Source organism: Rhea pennata, chromosome 8 (assembly GCF_028389875.1).
Source record: "Rhea pennata isolate bPtePen1 chromosome 8, bPtePen1.pri, whole genome shotgun sequence".
NCBI classification, from domain to species: domain Eukaryota; kingdom Metazoa; phylum Chordata; class Aves; order Rheiformes; family Rheidae; genus Rhea; species Rhea pennata.
Genome location: NC_084670.1, coordinates 28,407,713 through 28,417,516, shown reverse-complemented (window position 1 = coordinate 28,417,516; position 9,804 = coordinate 28,407,713). Strand labels below are relative to the sequence as shown.

At 57.1% G+C, this 9,804-nt stretch overlaps 1 protein-coding gene across 2 annotated transcripts; it reads right to left on the bottom strand.

The window, feature by feature from the left end:
- PIGC (phosphatidylinositol glycan anchor biosynthesis class C) lies at nt 1-2,542 on the bottom strand. 2 transcript variants are annotated; one of them, XM_062581416.1, is made up of 2 exons: nt 2,382-2,542; nt 1-1,174 (listed from the first exon to the last, which is right to left on the bottom strand). In XM_062581416.1, exon 2 carries the CDS (start codon nt 1,013-1,015, stop codon nt 122-124), a length of 894 nt encoding a protein of 297 aa, XP_062437400.1. In that variant the 5' UTR covers nt 1,016-1,174; nt 2,382-2,542; the 3' UTR covers nt 1-121. The 2 variants fall into 2 exon arrangements, with proteins under 2 accessions (XP_062437400.1, XP_062437399.1); XM_062581415.1 differs by lacking the exon at nt 2,382-2,542 and adding an exon at nt 1,500-1,839.
- Nucleotides 2,543-9,804: the final 7,262 nt, after the last annotated feature.

The following is a 9,804-nucleotide window of genomic DNA, read 5'->3' as shown; positions in this document are numbered from 1 at the left end:
TTTCCATGCAAGAAGCTTTATTGGACAAGGTGTCTAGTCTCTCAGAAAGCAACCTTTGTGTTGCTTACAGCAGAGGGTCCCTTCTTCCCTCTCTCCCTCCCCCTTTTCCTCTGAGCTAGGCCTACATGAGGAACCTGGAGAGATCTTCCTTGATCTCAGCCTCATCCCATGGCCCATGAATATTGTCCTTGAACAGCTGAAGCCGAATGAGACAGTAGGGGCAGAGGCAGGAAATACAGAGCAGCAGCAAGGCAAAGAGAACAGCACCCACACTGGAAATGGTCATCAGTCCTGCCAGTGCTGCCAGTGCAAAGAGTGTGGTGACCACCACATAGCATCGGGGTGTCTGGGCTTTCAGCTTCTTCTGGAGCATAGGCCAGAGAGCGAAGATCTGCATGGCAAAGGTGACCATAACGAAGGCATGCATGGAGCGAGGCAGGCGGGATGCTAGGCACACAGAGGCAAAGATGGCCATGTTGAGTGACAACGTGCTGGATACAATGGCAGCGTTAGCACCGTAGTCGAAGAAGATGAGGTGGCCAAGGAGCATGAAGGCCGACATGGCGTAGATGGTGTCCGTGCTGATCGACTCTGTCAGTGTCTTAAGCACTGGTGAAAAGCCATAGGTGAAGGCAATGAACACCAGGGTGCTCTTCAGGTCGGCCCACCACGTCCGCCTGCTCCCTTGCTGCCCGACCCCAGCATCAATGACATTGAACAAGACGTAGCCAAGTAGGGAAGAGACCAGGCCTGCCCCAAAAAGCCCCTGTGGGCTCAGCATCCCGGCATCCATATACCACCAGGTAACAACGAAGACACAGACGCTGCACAGCTGCTGTGCCACTGCTCCCGACTCAAAGACTACGGCCCAGTACTGGTACTGGCGGGCATGGATGTTCTTCCGTAGCTCTTCCAGGAACCGCTGGTCCACATAGTTATCCGGGAAAGGCTGGCGCTCATACAGCACCTTCTGCCAGCGCCTCGTGGGGCTGGTCGCCACCTGGGCACAGACCATTCTTCTATCAGTGCTTGGTCCGATCGCCTCTGAGTGTGCCTGGGAGTGCTGCAGGCATAAGACAGGGATCCTGGGAACACCTGTGGCAGTAGCTTCGTGAGGTCCTGCTCCTCCTCTGGCTGAGGCTTCCTCCGGCAAGTAACCCACAGCGCTGGACTCCTAGGAAGAGCAAGGTACTGGGTTACCCCATGGCAGGAGGCGCAGGGAAGGGCTCTGTTGTAATCTCGGCAGCTTCCCAATTCTGTCCCGGCTCTGCCCACGATTGCAAGGGAGCAGAGGAAAGGCCCGGGCTGCGGGACAGGTATCGCACAGCCTCCACGTCTCCTCGCAGCCTGCCTGAGTCACGCAGGGCTAAATGGGGACCAGGAGGAGCAGGCTGGCGCGGGGCAGCAACCCAAGCAGCCTGGGCCGGGTGAGCTGGCCTGGGGCTAGCGCGGTCCCCTGCCACCGCGGGGAGGGGGCAACTCTCGAGGGCCAGTCTTACCCCTGGGGCAGCCTGCTCGCACTGCGGGCGCTGAAACCCCCGCCGAAGAGGGCAAAGCCGGGCACCCCCGTCCCCGTGTCCCGTCGGAGGCGCGCGGCGCTCCCGCCCGGCACCGCGCAGCTCTGCGGGGGAATGCGGTGCCGACCCCCCCGGAGAGGGGGACCGAGAGGAAGCGGGATCCTCCCCTCCTCCCTTTTGCATCGGCTTTTAGTTAATCCCTAATCCACGGAGGAGCCGGAGAGCCGGGCTGCACGGCCGGGTGCTACAGGCCGGGCGCAAGGCCCCGCTCCCGCCAGCGCAGCCTTCGCGGGGGGAGCTCGCCGGCGCGGCCGTGGCAGCGGCGTCCGAGACGCGCGGAAACGCGCCCTGCCCCGGCGGCCGCCGCGCAGCCAGGGGCCCCGCGGCCGCCCCGCGCCTCGGCAGCCCGCGCGCCGCCGGCCCCGCGCCACTCGCCCGCCGGCCCCGCGGCCTCTGCCGCCGCCGCCGTCCCTGCAGCCTCCGCCGGCTTGGCGCAAGGGATGCCGGGGCCTCTCGGAGCTGCCATCTGCCGGCTCGGTGCGCCGGGGCCCGGCCTGCCGGCCCGCGGGCCCCGCTCGCCTGCTGCCTCGCCACGGCCCCACGGGGTCCTGCTCGCCCCACGGCCCCACGGGGCCCTGCTCGCTCGCTGCCCCCCTGGCCCCACGGGGTCCTGCTCGCCCCCCGGCCCCACAGGGCCCCGCTCGCCTGCCACCCCCCCGGCCCCACGGGGTCCCGCTCGCCCGCCGCCTCCCCCGGCCCCACAGGGCCCCGCTCGCCCACCGCCTCCCCCGGCCCCATGGGGTCCCGCTCGCCCGCCGCCCCCCAGCCCGCCAGCCCCCCAGGGAATGTGCTATTGTCACCTACTTTTTAAAGGCTGAGCTGAGGCACTGGCTCTGGATAAATGCCACCAAAACCACCTCTCCCTCTGTTTCTCTTGCTCTCTTTCCCTTTTTCTCCCTCCTTCTCTCTTCTTTCTTTTTCTTCCTTCCCTTCTCCCCTCTCTATCCTTCTCTCTCTCCCTTTCTCTCTTTCCTTCTCTCTCTCTCTCTCTCATTTGCATTGCTATGGTATAAAATCTAAACTATATAAACAAACGAACTGGTAGTAACAAGGACACGGAAGTCCCCTATCATCCAAACAAAATATTATTGTTTACCCTGAAGTGACCTGTTGAAGCAAGTTGTTTTGTGGGAGCTCTTTCAGCACAGGCAGCTTAGCTTTGGGACGCGGCGATGACGCGGCCTGGGGCTGGTGCCTTCTGCCGCGCATGGTGCTGCCGGGACGCGGGACTGCAGCGGCCCTCCCGCGGCCCCCTCCCGGGTCCCGGGACTCCCTTCGAGCTGAGATGGGGCTCTGCCGGCCGGGGCTGGGCAGCGCAGTCAGTAACGGCCGGGAGGGGACGGAGGCTCCAGGGATGCTGAGGCCTTGGGGTATCTCGGCGGTGGAGCAGGGCAGCAGGAGATGGAGGGGTCAGGCGATGCAGCAGCAGGGTGAAAAATAACTCAGCGCCCGTGGGGAGCGCCGCGTGTGGACGTCGCAGACTCAGCAGTGCTCCGAGCCGAGCTCTGCTCCTCCTAAACAAGCACCGGTGGTGTCGGGGAGCCTCGGCCGCCCTGCTCGGTGCGTGCTGAGAGCTCAGCGCGGGTCTCTTGCTGTGCCGGGACAGCAGTTTGAGGCCTGGGGCCTGCAGGTGGGACAGCCTGGGGCAGCAGAGACCTCACTTGCAGTGCGTGGAAGTGGCCGCTAGGTCTCAGCCTTCCTCCGTCCTAGATCCCACAGCCGCCGAGCTGGGGACCAGGCTGCCGCTGTCCCCCAGGGCCAGGCAGAGCTGGGCAGAGCACAGGGCACCAGCGCCAGAGCCCTGGCAGAGGCCGTGCTCAGGCGTGGGGGTGAAGAGCTGTCCGGGAGGACCCTCCTGCAACCCCCACTGAGCCACCCTGGAGTGGGCACCAAGACGGACACGGCAAGTCTGTGGGACACCGTTTCTGGTGCACCTCTGGGGTTGGAGGGCAGAACCCCTTGAGCCCCAGCCAGGAGTGCTGGCTCACTTGCACCTGCAAGCACTGTGTAATTTGGGGACTGTTTCCTGTGCCCTGTGTGATAGGGGCCCGTCCCTTCCCAGCTAGGCTGGGCTCACCCTGCCGTGCCAACATGCTGACACCTCCTTCCTCATCCTGCAGCCCGGACCTAGGACCCTGATGCCCGTGTGTGTGGCCTTGCTCCTCAGTGTGTGCCCCCAGCCTCCTGTGTCACAGGTGCCATTCTCCATCCTGACCCAGGTAGCTACCTGCTTTTCTGGCCAAACCAGGCTGCTGAGCTCTCACATCCTGTAAATACGCGCGTCTGTGTGGGTGTGATGTTGCAAGGCTCAAGCCACCTTTCACCAGCAGGTTGTGACTGCAGCTTGTTTGGTCCTTCCCAGCCCTCTGTGTCTGCAGACCCAGAGTCTGTGTTTGGTGGGGAGAGAAGCAGACACCAGGAGTATTCTTGCATGGTATCTCGATGTGGATTTAGTCGCTGCTAATATTTAGACAATTTACAAACAGCAAGTGGGTCACCAGGAGTAGCACCGGTCGCACGCTCAGTGCAAATGTGCTGCCTCTGCTCAGGGCTCGTCCCTGCCACGCCATGCTCCCTGCGATTGGCTCAGGTATTGCTGTAGCCTATGCGGGGCTGGGGAATTTGGGCAGCCTGCAGAGGCTACAGGCTGCAGCTGTCTTCTCTGCACAAGACCTCTGAAGTGACTCCCAGCAGTCATGCAGCATGCCCAGCCATTCTGCTGCAGCTGTGAACTGGGGGGACAGGCAGCTGATGGCCTCATGGCATGACGTGCCCCTTCCCAAAGGCGGCAACTGCAAAAGGAGCAGCTCCGCTCAGGTCAGAATCGGTCTCCTTCCTAGCCCACAGTGAGGTGCTTGTTGCAGAGGAACTGCTTACTTTGGCCACTAGTAAGGCCATGATCTAGGACCTGAGAGGCCTCAGACTGGGGTAGAGCAGCCCTGAACACTGCCCTGTTTGTACTTCAGGAAAGGAGCATTCATGGCTGTCCTGTGGTGGTTGTTGTGCTAGGAGCAGATGAAAGAGCTGATGGTTGTTTTTTTCTTTCCACACCTCATGCAGTTCGTTCCTTTTGGGTACCAGCCACAGTCGGCCTGCTCCTACCGTGGAGGACTCTCCAATCAGAGGAGGATGTCAGGGAGTCCGCTGTACCCTCACCTTTCCTCCGGAGAAATGCAGAGCAGCAGGTAACCCATCCACTGCAAATGTACCTTCTGCAGGGGAGCCTTGGTGCGGGTCACCTCATGACTGCATCTAAAAGTGTCACCTTCTGGCACTAGGCCTAGCCATGTGTCTTTGCCCTTGTTCTGCAAAGCAGGCAGGAAAGGAGCGTCAAGGCCATTCTGTGTTCACCCTAGCAAACCTGTCGAGACTTCCCCTATACCCGTGGACGTGCGGTGGTGTGCTGTTGACCCCGTCAGTCGCACGCTTCCTGCTGCACTGCGTTCCCAGCTTTCTCGGCTGGGGACGCAGTACTGTGCCATGCTGCAGAGAGGCAGCCACCTGCAGAGTGACATGGGGCCATCGCTGCCCGACTCAGACAAGACAGTTATGATTCCTGCTCACCCCGGTACTGCCCCTTCTCCTCTCACAGGCAGGAGCTGTTACTTACCCAGTGCTCCTGCAGAATAAAGCTAAACTAAGTTTTAACTATGCTGGTTAAAAGCACCCAGTCCTCTTGCTTTGTGCATGACCACGCGTGTCTGCATGCACACAAGCTTGTGCCCCCAGGGAAGGGAAGTGCTGCCAGCTCCTACAGTCACTGGCATCACCTTGAAGCCCAGCTCCCAGAGCCCAGGCATTACAGAGCTGGAATTTGATTTTGAAAGAAATATCTTTTTCTCAAAGTTGCAGAGAAAAGCTGTGGTGCATAAGAGAAAAGCTCAGAGCCTGGAAGGAGGGGCAGCTCATCCCTCCTCCTTGCAAAACAAACTGCTTTGCTTTTAATCTCAACTGGCGCATACTTGCACTGTTTGGGTGGAGAGGGCATTACCAAAATCTTACAGGTTCCCTACACCAGGCAGTCTTTAACTTCCCTGTAAAAACCAGTGCATTCACCAGCACTGTTTTTGGTGTAGGGACACATACAGGGACATTCAGTAAAGAGGAAAGCCCTCCTCCCCGTGAGATAGAAATCTGTTTTGTTAAAGCAAGTTATACTGTGATTCAGTCCTGCTTCAGTTGACACCAGGTTATATGGTCAAGCAAATGGCACCGGAGTTAGTCTCTTTGTCCCAGGGTCAGCACAGCTCACCTTCAGCTGCATACATCTCCCTTGCATGTCTGGGACAAGCTCTGGCCCGGGATACAAACATAAATAACAGCGTTGCTCCAGACCTGCTCCCCTGCTCTTAATGCACCAAGCAGTCCCAAACTTTGTAACTCTGGTTGTTTCTCCTGGCACTCAGCTATTTTACCTTTTGGTAAGGTAACCTTTTGGCCATTGGTTCTCCAGAGCAGATCCACACCTCGGAGGATAGTTCTGGCCAGCCCTATGCATGGATGTGAAATAACACTGCAATGACCCGCGGGAGCCCTTGCAGCCCCCGGGCACAAGGAAGGGCAGTACTCTGCTCTTGCCATCCTCTCCAAGCCTGCAAGTCTTCCCTCTGTCAGAGGCCCAGGCCAGGCCCCAGCCCTGTGTAGCTGGAGGAGGGTCATATGGCCCCCTATATGCCAGCTCCCAGTCAGGCCCCCAAGCCCAGCCCAGCCCCACCATCCTGATACTGCTTTCTGCTTGCCTTTCAGGCTTTTGTCTCTCCACTCCAACATCGCTGGAGCCCCTGCTGTTGTCCATAACGTGTATGTTATATCAGGTTTAGTTTGATTTATTTCTGGGCTCTTATATCTAAGCAGGATGCTTTGGGGACTGGGAATAATGGGCTGGGGCTGGGACACTTCATGTAGTCAAGATGTGGTCAAGTCTGTCCAGAAAGTTCATCCAGTAGAGGGTGTAGAAGAGAGGTAAGAGGTGCTTCTCACACTCTTTGAAATTCTCTGTTATTGAATATTAAAGTCTCACTCAGATGTAAGGAGATGTGAGAGACAGCTGCTGTTTTACAACATGCAACATCCTCAGGCAACACCGGGCAATGCCAGACGTGGTGACCACAGAGCAGAGCTCATCTAGGAAGTGTTTGTGCAGCATATATAGATCCCCTGCCTGCGTGTACAGCCCCAGCACGGCTGCATGAGGGGATCATCCAGCCCAAGCAGGTCCTGGTTTTGCACGCTTGAGGCAGCATCAGCTCAGTGCTGAGACTTGCTGGGCTCGACACCTGCTCCATGCTTTGAAAAGCCAAACAGAGAGACTCTGGAGCAGAGCAGCTGCCTCTGCAGCTGGAAGATGCTAGTCCAGCTGCTGTCTGAGGGCTGACTGTGATTCATGTCCCTCTCTGGGACTGCATCCACGTAGCACAGGACTGTGTGTGCTCTCTGTTGTGGTGCACACTACTGCCCAAAGTCTAAAGGGCAGCTCAGCCTTTCCCAGGTGGCCCAGACTTTGCCTGCAGGGGACTGATTCACCTGTCTGCCTGACAGCCCTGTTCCTATCAGGACCAGCCAGGTCACTGTCTGTCCCCGCTGCTCAGAGGAAAGCACGTGCTGTGGAGTCATCCCTGAACCCTCGTGGTGCCGTGTGGGCTGCGGAGCTCTATAGGCAGAAATGGCAGAGCAGGTGGGAGATTCCTGTCATGCCCCACACAGGATCCCCAAGCAGTAGACTAAGGTTAAGGGTGCACACCCCCCCCCCCTTGTGAATATCTTAACTCCTGCTCTCAATTCCATGCAACAAGGTCTGTCCCACCAACTGCAGATAATCAGATGGCAGTAAGGGAGTTTGGACAGCAGACTGGATCAGCCCTCGATGATACAGGAAAATACTTGGCTGTATGGTAGTCTTCTGCTGAGGACTGGAGACTTCCCGTAAGTCTTCTGCTCCCATAGGCAGTAGCTGCAGCTCCTCTGCATGATGAGGCTGTTGCAGGTAGGCAGGCAGAAAGCAAGTTTGAGGGCATTGGCCTGGGTAGTATCCAAAGGGCCTGAATCAATGGATACCTAAAGGGCAGAAGTCAGGACCACCTGTGTGTGTTTCAGCCCCCTTCCAGCACAAAGGGGCAAATGCACACACAGTGATATGCAGACTTGGTGGGGGTAGCCTTTTTGTCCTAGCTCAGAAAGAGGGGGAGCAAAGGTCTGCATGTCCTGGGCCCTTTTCTGCCCTGCTCTGCTGCATGTGACAGCAGATAATTTATGCTTCCCTTTCCCAGAGCAGTTTTTGCATCAGATGGCTAGTGCATCCCAGCAGCGCTAGCTGTTCCCACACCTTGAACCTGCTGAGCATCCTCCACCTTGCTCTACAGCCTGGAGGATGCTGGGAACCAGTAGGCAATGCTGCAGGGGAAGTGCACCAGGATACACCATTGGCAGGGCCACATGCTGTACCCCACCTGGGCACTTGGGCTGCAGGTACCTTCCACACCACTCTCTCCTGTGTGGTTCATGTTTCCATATTACAGGACTGAGCGGGCTGAGCTGCTGTCTGACTCTAACCCCAAACCCGAGCTTCTCTACAGTGTCTGGATTCCCCCTTACAGTCCTGTGGGACCTGTGGCTCCCTCTTTTTGCCCTCTTGCTGCCTTCATGCCCAGGCTAGGGGCCCTCTCCTTTTTCTTCTAGCCTAAGAAGATGGTTATTAACACCACGTGGAGCAATCATGGTGTTGCCTAAACCCCCACCTCAGGGTGAAGAACCCAGGGCCAGACCACTTCCCGCTCAACCCACCAGCTTGTGGTTCAACTCCCTTTTGAGGTAATCAACTATCTCAGGAACTCACTGCAGTGTTGCACAAGAGACCTGGGGCTGAGCTGTTTGCCCTTCAGGAGCCAGGAACCCCAGCAGGGAAGTGTTGCTCCCCGTTTTCTTGCACCTCTGGAGAGGCTGTAGGAAATCTGGAGTTCCCCCTCCTAACCATGGACATGCTGGTGATTTGGGGCGTATCACTGTCCCAGGCCTCATTTTCCCCTTCCAGAAAAGAAAGGTCCCTATTCCCACCTACCCGTGAAGCTGCGGGGATCTGCAGGTGCAGAGCTCTGTATGGGGCAGCACTGGTGTCCAGGCAGAGTTGCTGAGGCATTACTACGTGTGGGCTTTCCCATACTGAGGTGTCAGAGTCTCTCCCATTTACTGGAGCTTCCTGGGAAGAAAGGAGTGAATCTCAGGAGAAAACCCAGCAAGCAATCATACAGCCACAGACCACAGCAGCTGTGCTGCATGACTGGGAATTTGTTGACAGAAGAGGGTATTTTCTCAACAGAGCAACCCAGGGTAGTTTTTCTTCCCTAGGCTAGGATTGCTACGGGGAGCAAGCTGGAGTCTTTGCTGAAGGGTGTCCTGTCCTAGGTGACTGCTCAAACCATCAGGCTTTGGCTGTGACCCATTCAGGATATCCTGTTTGATATGTTCCACTTGGCACCCACATTCAACTGTTGCCCGGGCCAGTCTTTGCATAAGGGGATGGCCAGGATAGCAGTGTTGGGGCTTGAAGGAGAGACTTGGCCACAGATAGTCAGCCCTGTCCTGCGTGAACACATTGTCTCTGCCGAATGACTGTGGGCATCTCTGTTTTTCCTTTCATACCTCTGTTTATAAAATGGGGGTTTTGAGGCTGACCTGCCTCACAGAGTGCTTTGGGACCCACTGCTGAAATGCAGATCCTGGGAGCTAGATGTTCCTGCATACCCTGTATGCTTCGATGACTCCTGTTTGCTTGGTAGACCCGTCTTTTGAAAAAGACCCCACCGTGGATCTATTTAATTTTTGTGGGTCTCCGACTTTTTAATATGCTGCTAAAACTGTTTGGAAGTAACATTGGAAGAGGTGACAGCCTGAGATTTAAATAGCTGTGACTGATCTAGGCCTCAGTTGGAGAAATTTGAATTTCAAAGTATTCAGGGCACTGCACCCCCCCTTCTGCCAACACACGCAAACCACAGTCTCATGGGTCGCTTCGAAATATATCTGCTTGTTCCCAGACTGCGATGATTGGGTGTGAACTGACATTTGTGCCACAAACAACCAGGCTTCAGAGTAACTAAACAATCCTCCCTGCTTAGGGTATTTGCACTGCCAGTTCTCAGCAGGTCATACGGACCGGTCCCACGGTGCAAGGTGCTGCACAAGGGAAAGGGACAGTGGCTACCCTGAAGAATAATGATGCAGAATTTGTAAA